The sequence below is a fragment of the Mobula hypostoma genome, chromosome 4 (assembly GCF_963921235.1).
Source record: "Mobula hypostoma chromosome 4, sMobHyp1.1, whole genome shotgun sequence".
Taxonomy (NCBI): Eukaryota; Metazoa; Chordata; class Chondrichthyes; order Myliobatiformes; family Myliobatidae; genus Mobula; species Mobula hypostoma.
The window spans coordinates 62884542-62900438 of NC_086100.1; the positions used below are offsets into that span (position 1 = coordinate 62884542).

The following is a 15897-nucleotide window of genomic DNA, read 5'->3' on the forward strand; positions in this document are numbered from 1 at the left end:
GTAGACTCAAACATCACGATTTCTTCTGCCATTACAAAATGTCAAAAACTAAAAGATTCTTATTTGAATGCAATCTTCAAAAAACTGCAAGCATCACCGAAAGGCAGTTTGGCAAATGTGTGTTTTAGTGTCTCATCTGCACTCTCGCTCATGATAACAATGCTATCTCAACAAAACCACACTGCAGCAGGCTTGAATTAGTGTTCAGAGACATGAATGAATATTGGCATCCCTCATAACAAATTAACTGAGCTAAAGAATGAAGACAAATACCATATAAAGAAAATAGTAATGCTCCTGAGAAGCTCTCAGGGTTTCCCAACAATATGATTCAATAAAGATCTTGTGAGAGTAAGAGTTCGGTATGGACTAGAAGGGCCGAGATGGCCTGTTTCCATGCTGTAATTGTTACACGGTTATATGGTTATCCTAGCTTATACAGGGCAAAGAGTGGATGGTTTTAGGCACTAAGGATTTAAATTGATGAACGTTGAGTATAAGAGTATGAGGAAAAACTATTTACACTAAGAAAACAGTTTGGATGTGACATGCTCGATCTGTGAAGAAACAGAGTGAGTTCCCGTGAAAGGAAATTGGACAGACATTTCAGATAGGATAAGGTGCAGCATTATGGGAAAAAGGCACAGAAACAGGACTGAGAGAATTGGTCGACAGGAAATGGGCAGAGATTCAATGCCCAAGATTCAAGTATATTTATTATCAAAAAATGTATAAATTACACAACCTTGAGATTTGCTTGCTGTCACAAGGCAAGAAACTCACAAAAAAAAAGCAATTTAAAGAAAAATAAAGGAATACAAAAGACCAATACTCAATGCACAAGAGAAAGAGAAAAGTACAAGCCATGCAAACACAAAGTGAACAACAGCATTCCGAACCAAAACTGAGCCCCAGATCGAAACCACAGAGCAGCCTGCGGTCGGCCCAGACCCTTGCTTGTCAGTTTATCATAGTAGGCACAGAAAAGAGCAGCTGGGGCAGTCTTCATAGGCTCAGATCCACAGAGAGAACCATTGCAGAAAAAAGCAAAATCAGCTCTTGCCCATCTTTTCAGTCCACCTGGGCCAGCATTTAAATTGACCCAATGACGGAACAGTGAAATGCTCTGTCACGCTGGAGAGAGGAACGAAGATCACAGAGAGCAGGTAAATCGGCTATCACCTTCAATCTGAGCTGGCATTTAAATTGTCTAAGCAGTGCATTGTACCTTGCACTGGGACCCAGGCATCACTGCTGCAAAACACCCCGAGCCAAGACCACAGTGCCCAGCGACTCACTCTGGGCCCACGTTTTGTCACCCAGCCTGAAGCTGCTCTCAAGCTCTTCAAATAAGCTGAGTGCCCAGGGTGATGCAACCTTGTGCCCGGGCCAGTTATACAAGCATCAAAATCGAATCCCCTCCGCCCAAGTACCAACTTCTCCTTACAGCACCCAGAGCAATCCAGAATCGCTCTGAGCATCAGAACTCCATCTGCATCAGTTCATCCCCCTGAACTCGCCTCGCTATCACCCGCCCCTTCACCATTTGCGGTGATAATTGAACACAGTTTACCTCAGGAAAGATATTTTTAGTTGGATTTCGTAGTTTTTTTTGACTCCCAGGAAGCTGCTGCACATGCTCAGCACCCCCAATTGTCAACTGCAGTGTTGCAATAAACTTTGACGACAATACATACCAAAATCCACTTTGCAGAGGACAATTGTTAATTGGCCGATGCAATTTGAAACTTCATTTAAATAAATGAGAAGGAACAAATTATATCCAGCTTCCAAGAAATCAACCCCGACTCATATTGAAAGGTGAGGTGCTGGCTGATAAAGCAGCAATCCAGAACTATTTACGTGCTAAACAGTGACAAAGCTAAGTTATCCCGTGCCCAACAGATCAGATAAGAGCTGTGCATCCTGCCTCATCTAGTTGTGAATGGTGCTGGACAGTTGCTGACGATTGCCCAAAGTTCAAATCCATTCACAAATCCTCAGGAGGAATCAGTTGATAGCTGCATGCATCTATAATCAAGTCGATAATCAAGCATAGACTAATAACATTCAGACTGCAAATGTGCCAGACAATAGCCATCTTCAACAAGTTTAAAAACCTACCCTTGACATTTAATGCCACTACCACCAATAAGTCCCTCACCTGCAACATCCGGATTCACCATTGAGCAGAAACTTACTCAAACAAATCAATGAAGTACAGTGATTACAAAAGCATGTTGAAGCTGGGCATCCTGTGACATGTGACACATCTACTGACATTGCAAAGTCTCTCCACCATCCATGTGACATGTCAGGAATATAAAGGCATTTATATCTGCATTTGCCTGAATGAATGCAGTCCAAAAACACTTGACAAGCTTAAGAATATCTGAGACAAAGCATAATGGCCTTTCCAGTCGAGCAAAACAAGTGTAATTAAGAGTAGGTTAAAGGGTTGACACCACATCATGGGCCTAAGGGCCTGTACTGTGCCACTTCACTGCCGCACAGGTACCAGGACACCCTCAGTACGATACAGGTACCGGGACACCCTCAGCACGGCACAGGTACCGGGACACCTTCACTGCCGCACAGGTACCGGGACACCCTCAGTGCGGGACAGGTACGGGGACACCCTCACTGCCGCACAGGTACCGGGACACCCTCAGCACGGCACAGGTACCGGAACACCTGCAGCGCGGTACAGGTACTGGGACACCTTCACTGCCGCACAGGTACCAGGACACCTTCACTGCCGCACAGGTACCGGGACACCCTCACTGCCGCACAGGTACCAGGACACCCTCACTGCCGCACAGGTACCGGGACACCTTCACTGCTGCACAGGGACCAGGACACCTTCACTGCTGTACAGGTACCGGGACACCCGCAGCGCCACACAGGTACTGGGACACCCTCACTGCCGCACAGGTACCGGGACACCTTCACTGCCGCACAGGGACCGGGACACCCGCAGCGCGGTACAGGTACCGGGACACCCGCAGCGCCACACAGGTACCGGGATACCCTCAGCACAGTACAGGTACCGGGACACCCTCAGCACGGTACAGGTACCAGGGCTGCTTCAGCACACCACAGGCCCTTAGGCCCATGGTGTTGTAAAGAAAAACCTACACCAAGATCATTCTAACCCTTGCCTTCCACACAGCCATTCTGTTTTCTTTCTCCCATTCAAATTAGGATAGCAATTCGAAGATGCTGGTCAGTGAATTTTGTCAGGATAATCGGTAGAAATTTTCAAGTACCTTGAGATGCCTGCTGCAGGTAATCCAGGTCTCAGAAACACAAATAAGAGCAGAACATGAGTTTTCTACTGAGTCTTAGGTCTCCAAACACCCTTCTCCTCAATCACTCAGTCTGTGTTGGTAGCTTGAAGGCAATGGTCAATATTATCCACAATACTTTGATATTTACAGGAAAGAGTTGAGATTTTCAGGGTCTCACTATGAAGAAGGGTTTTGTCCTGCAGATGTTAAAAAATAACATCCCTCCATCATATGCTTAAGTGAATGAGTCCATGAAGAATTAGAAGGGTGGGTTAGTAAGTTTGCTGATGACACAAAGGTTGGGGGTGTTGTGGTAGTCTGGAGGGTTGCCAGAGGTTACAGTGGCAATTTCCCTAGCACATAGCCGTCTATTTTTCTAAGCACCATGTACCTATCTAAGAGGCTCTTAAAAGACCCTATGTATGCGCTTCCACCATCGCCGCCACTGTCTTGTCTCCCTTTCTCTTCACCATTTACACCTCGGACTTCAACTACTGCACAGAGTCTTGTCATCTTCAGAAGTTTTCGAATGACTCTGTCATAGTTGGATGCATCAGCAAGGGAGATGAGGCTGAGTGCAGGTCTACGGTAGGAAACTTTCTCACATGGTGTGAGCAGAATTATCTCCAGCTTCATGTGAAAAAGACTAAGGAGCTGGTGGTAGACCTGAGGAGAGCTAAGGTACCGGTGACCCCTGTTTCCATCCAGGGGGTCAGTGTGGACATGGTGGAGGATTACAAATACCCGGGGATACGAATTGACAATAAACCGGACTAGTCAAAGAACACTGAGGCTGTCTACAAGAAGGGTCAGAGCCATCTCTATTTCCTGAGGAGACTGAGGTCCTTTAACATCGGCCGGACGATGCCGAGGATGTTCTACGAGTCTGTGAAAGCCAGTGCTATCATGTTTGCTGTTGTGTGCTGGGGCAGCAGGCTGAGGGTAGCAGACACCAACAGAATCAACAAACTCATTCGTAAGGCCAGTGATGATGTGCGGATGGAAATGGACTCTCTCACGGTGGTGTCTGAAAAGAGGATGCTGTCTAAATTGCATGCCATCTTGGTCAATGTCTCCCATCCACTACATAATAAAAAAAGGGGAGGTGCAACGAGACCTGGGTGTCATTATACACCAGTCATTGAAAGTGGGCATGCAGGTACAGCAGGCGGTGAAAAAGGCGAATGGTATGCTGGCATTTATAGCAAGAGGATTCGAGTACAGGAGCAGGGAGGTACTACTGCAGTTGTACAAGGCCTTGGTGAGACCACACCTGGAGTATTGTGTGCAGTTTTGGTCCCCTAATCTGAGGAAAGACATCTTTGCCATAGAGGGAGTACAAAGAAGGTTCACCAGATTGATTCCTGGGATGGCAGGACTTTCATATGAAGAAAGACTGGATGAATTGGGCTTGTACTCGTTGGAATTTAGAAGATTGAGGGGGGATCTGATTGAAACGTATAAGATCCTAAAGGGATTGGACAGGCTAGATGCAGGAAGATTGTTCCTGATGTTGGGGAAGTCCAGAACGAGGGGTCACAGTTTGAGGATAGAGGGGAAGCCTTTTAGGACCGAGATTAGGAAAAACTTCTTCACACAGAGAGTGGTGAATCTGTGGAATTCTCTGCCACAGGAAACAGTTGAGGCCGGTTCATTGGCTATATTTAAGAGGGAGTTAGATATGGCCCTTGTGGCTACGGGGGTCAGGGGGTATGGAGGGAGGGCTGGGGCGGGGTTCTGAGTTGGATGATCAGCCATGATCATAATAAATGGCGGTGCAGGCTCGAAAGGCCGAATGGCCTACTCCTGCACCTATTTTCTATGTTTCTATAATGTACTGGGTGGGCACAGGATTACATTCAGCCGGAGACTCATTCCACCGAGATGCAACACAGAGCGTCATAGGAAGTCATTCCTGCCTGTGGCCATCAAACTTTACAACTCCTCCCTTGGAGGGTCAGACACCCTGAGCCGATAGGCTGGTCCTGGACTTATTTCCTGGCACAATTTACATATTACTATTTAACTATTTATGGTTCTATTACTATTTATTATTTATGGTGCAACTGTAACGAAAACCAATTTCCCCCGGGATCAATAAAGTATGCCTATCACTATCAACTATCGCCTGCGATCCCTACAACCAAAGACGCAAGTCCAGAACCAGCTGCAAGAATGGTCAAGCAGGAAGTTTGGGGTTCTACACCCTGCGCGCACTACTGGAGGCAGAAGAAACCCGGTTTGAGCAACAGATGTGGACAGCAGGGACAACAGTGCACGTTCAGTCGGTGAAAGGTGGGACAGCTGGCTCACGAAACACGGTCCCCATCATTAACCTTGCTCTTGCAATGAGTGAACGCCCCGCCAAACTGCGACAGGGGGCTCAGGCCCCTTCTCCCATCCACCTTTAGGGCTAGTCTTACCTGGCGGACACTGCGCAAAACGGCGGGCCGCGCAGGCTTCCGTGGCAACGAGAGAGCGGCTTTCAACAGGTACATGACGACTAGCGCTGCTTGCCCACGCTACCGGCTTCTCGGCGCTGCAGCAGCGGCTTCCTGCAGCCCGCAAGGTCGAGGCTACCGCTTCCGCCGCACGGCGCCGGACTCCGCACACTACGCCCCCAACCGACGGGGCCTGGGGAAGCGCCTCCCAGCATCGCAATGCAGCCAACAACTCACCAGCTATGTCGTTCCCGGGTGGTTCCTTGCGCTCATGCTTGTATCTCCTTAACTCCGATCTCAAACGGAACATGCAGAGCATACAGCTGAGATAAATTGAGAGCTCCTCAAACAAAGAGGTTTGATGTTTTACTCCTAGACAAGTAGTTATGGTGAGGGACTTTAGAGATGATCAAAAGTGCGTACTGAGGATTAAAGACAGAACTGGACTCCTCTCCTATTCAGTGGAGATTGTACAGTATCTGATGTCATCTGGAGATGACATATCGATCAGTGGCAATTGTTAGAGAAGGAGGATGGTCATAGTTGTCAGAACCACTTCCCTGCAGTCAGAGGACAGAACCTGAGATTGTTTCACAACCACAAATCTCATCTGCCGCAGTCCCCACCGCCCCCGCTTCTGTCAGGAAGAAACGTTATCCCTCAAATCCTCCACAGCGATTACAGTTTTAGGCCTAAATGGAACAGTTTAAAATTTACTATGCTGTGGATATCTGTAGTTGTCTTGTGTACTATACTGTGTATATGTGACGAGAGCAATACGTTACATATTTGGGTTGAAATCATAGTCATAGTCATACTTTATTGATCCCAAGGGAAATTGGTTTTCGTTACAGAATAATAAATATAGCAATATAAAACCATAAATAATTAAATAGTAATATGTAAATTATGCCAGGAAATAAGTCCAGGACCAGCCTATTGACTCAGGGTGTCTGACCCTCCAAGGAAGGAGTTGTAAAGTTTGATGGCCACAGGCAGGAATGACTTCCTATGACGGACGCTCTGTGTTGCATCTCGGTGGAATGAGTCTCTGGCCGAATGTACTCCTGTGCCCAACCAGTACATTATGTAGTGGATGGGAGACATTGTCCAAGATGGCATGCAACTTGAAAGATGAAATGCATTCTATATTGAGTTGAAGTTTATAGCTAAGCAGGGAAGAGTATAGTGTATTTAATATTTCAATAATATTTGAGTAATATTGTAAACATATTATTTGATAAATATTCTTTGTCTGTTTGTATAATTCATCATGAGTTATATGTAAGAAGTACATACGTCATTGCACTGACGTCATATGTGAGGGTCGCTTTTAAAAAACAAGGCAAGTTTGCCGGTTCCTGTGTTTTTCTTTCAGTTACTTTCTAAAGATATTCATTGAAGGTTGTTATTTTGTATGGGTAAGCGGCAAATTCAAAGAGCCGGGAAATAGTTTGGGATGTAATACCTTGAGAGAGCAGCAAGATACTGTGAGGAACAAGCATGGCTGTGGATGACCAGTGATGATTTATGATATATAGGGTAATTAACCACGTAAAAAGACTGTAAACTCAACTGATTATATATTGCATGCAAATGGCCCACATTTCAACTAGTCAGGACTTCATTGGCAGTGTCATTTTAAAGTACGTTTATAACGAAGAATAAAGTTCTAGATCAATATCTTCAGTTAATTCAAATCACATTAATGTTGAGTAAAATTTTGTACGTAGTCTTAAGAAAAACGGTTTTTGACCCTTTGAAACTTTACTGAGACGTGTTAGAGCAGGGATCCCCAACCTTTTTTGCACTGCGGACCGGTTTAATATTGACAGTATTCTTGCGGACCAGCCAACCGGGGCGGGGGGGGGGTGGTGGTGGAGTTGCCAAAGGACAAGAATAGCAGTCAAATACGTTGGGTTTACCCCGAGAAAGACTACAATGACCATGAAGCCTTGCGCAGGCACCATTGTGCATGCGTGTATGTGCCGATTTTTCCCCCCCACAAATCGTTTTTGACGATTCTGTTCGGGGGGGGTGTTAATCACGACCATAATATAGGGATAAGTGGCTAATACACTCAATTTCGTTTCTAAAAGGGTTTATCTAACGAATTTAATATTAAACACAGCGCATATTTTCCTCGCATGAATATAGTGATAAGTCAATTATCAGGGGAGGACAGGGGAGCTTGAAGAAAGTGTTGAACGAACTTCCAGTAGAAGTGGTAGAGGCAGGTTCGATATTATCATTTAAAGAAAAATTGGATTGGTATATGGACAGGAAAGGGATGGAGGGTTATGGGCTGAGTGCAGATCAGCGGAACTAGGTGAGAGTAGCATTCAGCACAGACTAGAAGGGCAGAGATGGCCTGTTTCCATGCTGTAATTGTTCTATGGTTATAAAATTCACTTCTAAGTCAATAGCATCATAACATTTTAAGTAACGTTTGGATATTAAACACACAGCACATATTTTCCCCGTATAAACATATAAAATCATTGCAACATACCAATATCGCTGAATCACTGGGGGCCCTGGGCTTGTTTTCCTGCAACAAGACGGTCCTATCGAATGGTGATGGGAGACAGCGATACTCGAAGGGGTTCCTTATGTCCAGTCTATTCCGCAATTTAGTTTTCGTTGCATTCATTGCAGAGATATGTTGGAAATGGAAGCAACATTTTCAGTGCTTTCGTGGCAATCTCAGGATATTTAGCCTTGACTTTGATCCAGAATGCTGGCAGAGATGTTATGTCAAACATACTTTTCAGCCCGCCGTCATCTGCAAGCTCGAGGAGTTGATCTCCTACCTGCGCTGACATGGATGACACGCGGGTAATGACCTCGCATGCATAATGGCTCAACAGTGGGCGTGGCAGGGAATGAGGAAAGGTGCAGCTGACTCATATCGCTAAATTATATCGTTTCCTCACGGCCCGGTAGCACATGCTTTGTGGCCCAGTATCGGTCCACGGCCCAGTGGTTGGGGACCGCTGTGTTAGAGAACCTAACCTAGCCAGCTCTTAAATTTTAGTACAACAATCATTGTATCCTATTCCTGAGACGTTACATCTGCAGTCAGCTGCTCCGCAAAGACTTTATCTCCCGCACATCTTTAAACTTTCCCTCCTCATCTTACGTGCCCATCCTCTAGTATGACTGACTGCCTTGTCAGTGCTGCTCATAATTTTATAAATTTCTATCAGATTTCCTCAGCCTCCAAAACTCCAAAGAAAACAACCCAAGTTTGTCAAACATAGAACAGTAATAGCGTATTACAGGCCCTGTGACACACGATATTGACCCTGGTGTACCTGCCTCTGGCAGTGTGTTTCACATGCCCTGTGTAAATAATACACCTCTGATATCTCCCCTATGCTTTTCTGCAGTCACTTTGTAAGTACTGTATGCCCTCTTGTATTTACCATAGTCACCCTGGGAAAAAGGCACTGGCTGTCCACTCTGTCTATGCCTTTTATCATCTCATACAACAATATCAAGTCTCCTCTCATCCTCCTGTGCTCCAAAGAGAAAACTCCTACCTCAGTTAACCCTTGCTTTTTAGATATGTTCTCGAATCCAGGCAGTATCCTGGTGAGCTTCAAACAAGAGAAGAACTGCAGATGCTGGAAATCCAGGCAACACACACAAAATACTGGAGGAACTCAGCAGGACAGGGAGCATCTATGGAAAAGAGTACAGTCGATGTTTCGGGCCGAGACCCTTCCTGGTAAATTTCCTCTGCACCCTCTCAAAAGCTTCCATATTCTTACTATAAGGATGTGACCAGAACTACACAGTACTCCAAGTGTGACCTCACCAACATCCTATACAACTGCAGCATAATATCCCAGCTCCTGTACTCAGTGCCCTGACTGATGAAGGCAGTGTGCCAAACACTTTCTTCAAACCTTACCCTACTGAAGGACCCAGCAGACCAGATGGCATCTTTAAGAGGCCAAAGGCTCATCACTATGGCTGAAAACAAGGAGGAGGGGGCTCCAAGCCAAGCTGAAACAGAGAGGGTTGAGGCCTCCTCTATCCAGCATCTTGTTGGAATCCTGGGAGGCAGAGAAGCAGCTACAGGATTGCTTCAAATCAGTGGACTGGGCTGGGTTGAAGCACTCATTCAGAGATCCGAAAGGATCAGAAGCCCTGGATGAACCATGAGATCCAAAATCTGCTGAGAGCCAGATCGAAGACATTAAGGTCTGGAAACCAAGTAAGTTACAAGAGGTGTAGGTACAATCGTCGGGAATCCATCTCACAGGCGAAGTGGAAATTCTGGACCAAACTAGAATCAACAAAGTGTGCTCAACAGTTGTTGAATGGCTTGAACACTATCCTCTTATATAGTTAAATCAAGTGACATGAGAGACAGCAGGTCTCATTGCCTTCTATGCTCACTTTGACCATCAAAACATGGAGGAACCATCACAAACTCTCACATCTCCCAATAATCCTGTGACGTCAGTCTCTCAACCCAGCGTGGAAACTGCTATCAGGAGGGTGAGCCCATGACAAGATCCGGCCTGGACAGGGTACACAGTAGCACTTAGGTCTGCTGTGATGAAGTGCTTTGAGAGTCTGGTGATGAAACACATCAACTCCTGCCTAAGAAGTGACTTGGATCAGAAGCAACAGGTCCACAGCAGATGCCAACTCATTGGCTCTTCGCTCAACTATGGAACACCTGGACAGCAAAGATGCATACACCAGAATACTCTTTATCAACAACAGCTCATCATACAATACCAACATCCCCTCAAAACTAATTAATAAGCTCCAAGACCTTGGCCTCAATACCTCCCTGTGCAATTGGATTCTGGATTTCCTCACTTGTAGACCACAGTCATTTTGGAATAGCAACAACATCTCCACGATCTCCATTAGCACAGATGCACCACAAGGCTGTGTGTCTAGCCCCTTTCTCTACTTGCTTTACATTTATGACTGCATGAATAAGCACACCTCCAATGTCATATTCAAGTTTGCTGATACACCACTGTATTAGGCCAGATCAAATGTGGCAATGAATCAACGTTAGGAGGGAGATTGAAAATCTGGCTGAGTGGTGTCATAACAGCAACCTCTTCACTCCATGTCAGCAAGACCAAGAAACCGATTATAGACTTCAGGAGAAGGAAACCAGAGGTCTATGAGCCACCCCTCAGCGCAGGATCAGAGGTGGAGAAGTTTAGCAACTTTAAATTCCGAGATGTTATTATTTCAGAGGACCTGTCTTGGGCTCAGCACCCAAGTACTTTTCTGATGAAAGCATGGCAGCACCTCTACTTCTTTAGGAGTTTGCGGAGATTTGGAATGACATCTAAAACTTTGACAAGCTTCTATAGATGTATGGTGGAGAGTACATTGACCGGCTGCATCACAGACTGGTTTGGAAACACCAATGCCCTTGAATGGAAAATCCTACAAAAAGTAGTGGATACAGCCCAGTCCATCACAGATAACATGAAATGTTGTCACAGGAAAGCAGCATCCATCATCAGAGAGCCCCACAACACAGGACACACTCTTTTCTTGCTGCTGCCTTCAGGAAGAAGGTATAAGAGCCTTATGCCTTGTTTAGGAACAGTTACTACCCCTCAACCATCACGCTCTTGAACAAAGGGGATAACTTCACTTGCCCCATCATTGAAATGCTCCCACAACCAAAGGACTCACTTTCAAGGACTCTTCATCTCATGTCCTCGATATTTATTGCTTATTTTTGTATATAATTGTTCCTTCATTTTGCATTTGCAGTTTGTTGTCTTCTGCACTCTGGTTGAAAGCCCTAGTTTGGCAGTTGTTCATTGATACTGTTACAGTTACTAATCTATAGATTTATTGAGTATGCCCACAAGAAAACAAATCTCAGGTTTGTATATGGTGACTTTATACTTATAGTTTATATTCTCTAATCCAGGCAACATCCCCTAAAGCTCTACTGTACTCTTTCCAAAGTCTCCATATCCTGTAATGAAGGAACCAGAATTACACACAATACTGCAAGTGTGGTCTCAAGTGTTATACTCAGTGCCCTGATCAATGAAATAAGCATATCATACACCTTCTTGAAAAATGCTATATACTTGCGTGGCTATTTTCAGGGAGCCATGAACTTGAACCTAAAAATCCCTTTATATATCAGAGCTGTTAAGGGTCCTGACATTAACTATATATTTCCTCTGCCCTTTAACCTCTCAAAGTGTAACACCTTGTACTTGTTTGGATTAAACTCCATCTGCCATTTCTGTAACAATATCTGTTACTGATGTATATACAAAATCCCATATTATCAAATTTGAAAATCTGATATATGTACATATTCATTCCTACATTATTGAGTGATCTTGTTTATTTTTCATTTTATCAATTTCTGCTAAAATTGAACCCATTCATAATGTGGGAAAAACCTCTATATGGGTAATGAATTTCCTAGCCTTTTCTCAGTCTATCTTCTTCAGAAAACATTATGCTGTCAACAAAAGACTAATCCCTGATCCTCAATAAGTGTAATCCCATCCCAAACTCTGCCACCTATTTTCTCACTACTTGGAATTCCCTTTAATCACCCATAGAAATCCTCCAAGAGGACCACAACCTTGTCGTGGTGTGCCCAATGACAAGGAGAGGTGTGTTGGCTGGAGTCAGGGCATTATGCTTTGGCTCTTGGTAGGGTCACTCATGCCAAACAGGTCAAAGAGTCGAGGCCAGACTAAAAATAGTCCACCGGTCCTCCACTTTCAGGTGTTGAGCTTGGGGCTAACAACCACGACTGGTAAAAACTGTTACAGAAACTGCAGTGAAAAATACTTCTGCATCTGAGTGTGTTGGTATTCCTGAGTCTCCACCTGGGACGTGCATAACTGACATAGTGAAAACTGAGCTACTGACATGATGAAGGAAGTCTTGAACACTGCTAGAGATGGAGGACCTTCATTGCTACCCTAAACATCAGTGGCGTAATGGGCAGTAGGGCCCATACACATAAGCATTTCCTCTTGATACCCAAACAAATTCCAACTTAAATTTTTTATGCATGTTTGGCTTTATCTTCCCCTATATCTTTCATCATCAATGGACTTCTCTTCAGGAACTCTAATTCCCCCAACTCTGTTTCACGATTGATAATCAATCTTTAAAATATCATCATGCAAACACTGGAATTCACTCCAGAAAAATTCTCCTTAAACTTAATCTCTGAGGTCTTTAAGATCTCTTTTGATCTGGTCTCAACATTAATCTAATTTTCTTTAAAAATAAAGTTGGACATCAATATGCAATGATATATACTTTAGTGAAATTACTAATATTTTATTGTCATGATATTGGTGTACTGTTTTTGCTGGTTATGTTGTATGTGATGCCACCACCCATCTTTCCCTTTATAGTATTAGACTGTAATAGTATTTATAGTACTTCATAGATTGTATAGCATCAGACTGTTCACTCCCATCAAGGGAAAACCCAGTCCGTTTATTACAGCATCTTCCAATTCACCTACAAAAGATGTACTACCTGTCCCTATACATCTTCCTACCATCTCTTCTGCTTCTATGAAGCCAAACACTTCTTCCACTTTAAACATCAAATTGATGGTAATTCTTCCAATCAGTGTATGCATTTCATGCTTACATACGGTATACGCATCTCTTTATTGGAGAAACCCAATGCAGATTGAATGGCTGTTTATTCAGACAGCAAATGTGACTGTAAGCTTTAATTCACCATTCCATTCCCTGCTGTGAACTCTCTATTCTTGGCTTTTTATAAAGCTTGTGGTGTAGCATGTCATCTTTCAACTTAGCATACTATACTGTAGTCCTCAGAATTTAACATGAAGTGCAACAATTTTAAACAACAAATCCTTCCAGTTTGTATCAGCACTGGGCAATTCTGATGAAAAATTATCAGTCTGAAATCCTAACATTCAATTTTTCTATCTCTGCAGATGCTTCTGACTGTTTGAGAACTTCCAGTATTTTCATATTTCCAGCACTTTCAGTGTTTTTATTTCCCTATTATTTTATGCCATTACCTTACATTTTCTTCCTTTCTTTCTCTGTTTATCATTCATCTCACTCTGTTTATATCTGCTCTAGGCAGAGCAGCTGCAATAATTTGCCAGTGTCTCTTAGACAAAATTGTACTTGCCTCTACCATTCGTCTGGCAACTTGTTCCAAATACCCAGCACCCTCTGTGTGAAAAGAATGCCCCTCAGGTCCTATTTAAATCTTTCCGCTCACACTTTAAATATATACCTTCTAGTTTTAGACTTCCCTGTGAATAAGTCTGTGACTATTCACCTTATCAATGCCTCTCATGGTTTTACATAACTCTATAAGATTATGTAACTCTATCAGCCTTCTTTGCTCAGTTCCAGCCTATCCAGCCTCTCATAATTCAAGACATCCTGTCATTGTGAATCCTTTTTCAAACCAACTCTAGTTTAAACATATCTTCCTATAGAATGCTGACCAGAACTACATACAATATTCCAGGTGAGCCTTTACCAACATCATGTAACATGATGCCCCAATCTTGTACTCGATGCCTTGAATCCCATTGACCATTCCATAGCTCATTTTTCACAGTTGCAACTTTAAAAAACTGTCCTCTGCACCACTAATTTTGCTGTCAAAAACAGACTAATTGTGCCACATACTGTATATTCTCATCTAAGTCATTTACATCTATGACTGGGGAACCATCACTGCTACTTCTGGCACACTATTTGGTACGGGTCTCCAAACTAATAAACCGCCTTCCTCCATCATCCTCTGGTTCCTTGAACCAGGCCATTTTGTATCCAACTAGTTAGTTCATCTAGATCCCACATGATCACACCTTCTTCTAGACCAACTTTCCATGTGAAGCTTGTCACAAGTTTTCCTAAAAACCATGTAGACGTCTGCTATCCTGCAATCTTCATAAAAGAAATCCTGTCAAATTTGGGAGACAGGTATGAAGCCATGCTGACTATCCTAAACAGTCCTTGCCTTTACAAATGAAGATAGATCCTGTTTCTCTCAGAATCCCCTCAGTACCTTTCCTGCCAGTGATGTAAAGCTCACTAGAATGTGGTTTGTCCTTAGACCCCTTTGGAAAAAAAAGGCATAGAATTAGCCTTCTGCTACCTTACCCATGGCTATAGTTGGTATAAATACATCTGCAGAACTCCTGCAATTTCTTCACTTGCTTCCTGCTATGCACTAATTGGTCAGGTCCTGGTGATTTATCCACCTTTGTGTTCTCAAGTCTGTGAATTCCTCCTTTGTTAGATTGTTATGTTTCAGGCCATTATTCTCCACTCCCATGAATTTGCCAGCTGCCATGATATCCTGAAGTGACCATGTTAGTCAGGTTCCAGATCAGTTAGTTATAAAGCCAGTGTACTCCCCTTCTTTGTTGCTGTCAGCTTGTTAAAAAAAAAGTACAAAAGTTTGTATTGGAAGGATGTGGGGAATTTACACTTTCCAAACCTTAAAGCACTTACAGTTCACCTGTGCAGCTTTCAACAAAGAAAAATTTTCATGTTTCTTTCAGATTTTCATCATATGCAGTACTTTTTGATTTTCCATTTTACAGGCTGTCCCTGAAGGTGCTCCCAGTGTGGATTGAGACTTCACACATTTTCACTCTGTCCATTGAAACAGTCAGGATGTCTGATGGCCTGTCATTTTAATTCCACTTCCCATTCCCACAATGACACTGACATGTCTTTCCATTACCTCCTCTAAAGCCATGTTGAGGCCACAGATTGGAGGAGCAACACCTCATATTACATTTTAGCAGTCTCCAACATGATGGTATCAACATTGATTTTGATAACTTATGGTAACCACTACCTAGTGTTTCCACCCCTCCCTTTGTTTTCACTGATCCCTCTAAGTCCATTCTCTTTCCCTGTTCCCACCCTCACAACGTTCCCATTACTTACACTCAATTCCCTATGGTTTCCCACCTCCTTCCCTTGGTCCTATGTTTCACTGCCCTCTCCTATCAGATTCTTCCTTCTTCGGCCCTTTGCCTCTCACCTATCACCTCCCAGCATCTCACACTACTTCCTTCCCCTGCCCCCTGCCCCCTGCCCCCCCCACCATAACATCCACCCTCCTCATCTCACCTGGATTCATTCACCTATCAACTGCCAGTT

General features: G+C 43.9%; 1 protein-coding gene across 1 annotated transcript in view; it reads right to left on the reverse strand.

The window, feature by feature from the left end:
* Positions 1 to 5885, reverse strand: part of gfm1 (G elongation factor, mitochondrial 1) — a 66496-nt gene extending 60611 nt beyond the window's left edge. Inside the window, exon 1 of the mRNA XM_063045865.1 lies at positions 5714 to 5885. Within this exon, the coding sequence (XP_062901935.1) occupies positions 5714 to 5788 (75 nt within the window). The 5' untranslated portion in view covers positions 5789 to 5885. The remainder of the gene's footprint in view (positions 1 to 5713) is intronic.
* Between the last annotated feature and the right edge of the window lie 10012 nt (positions 5886 to 15897).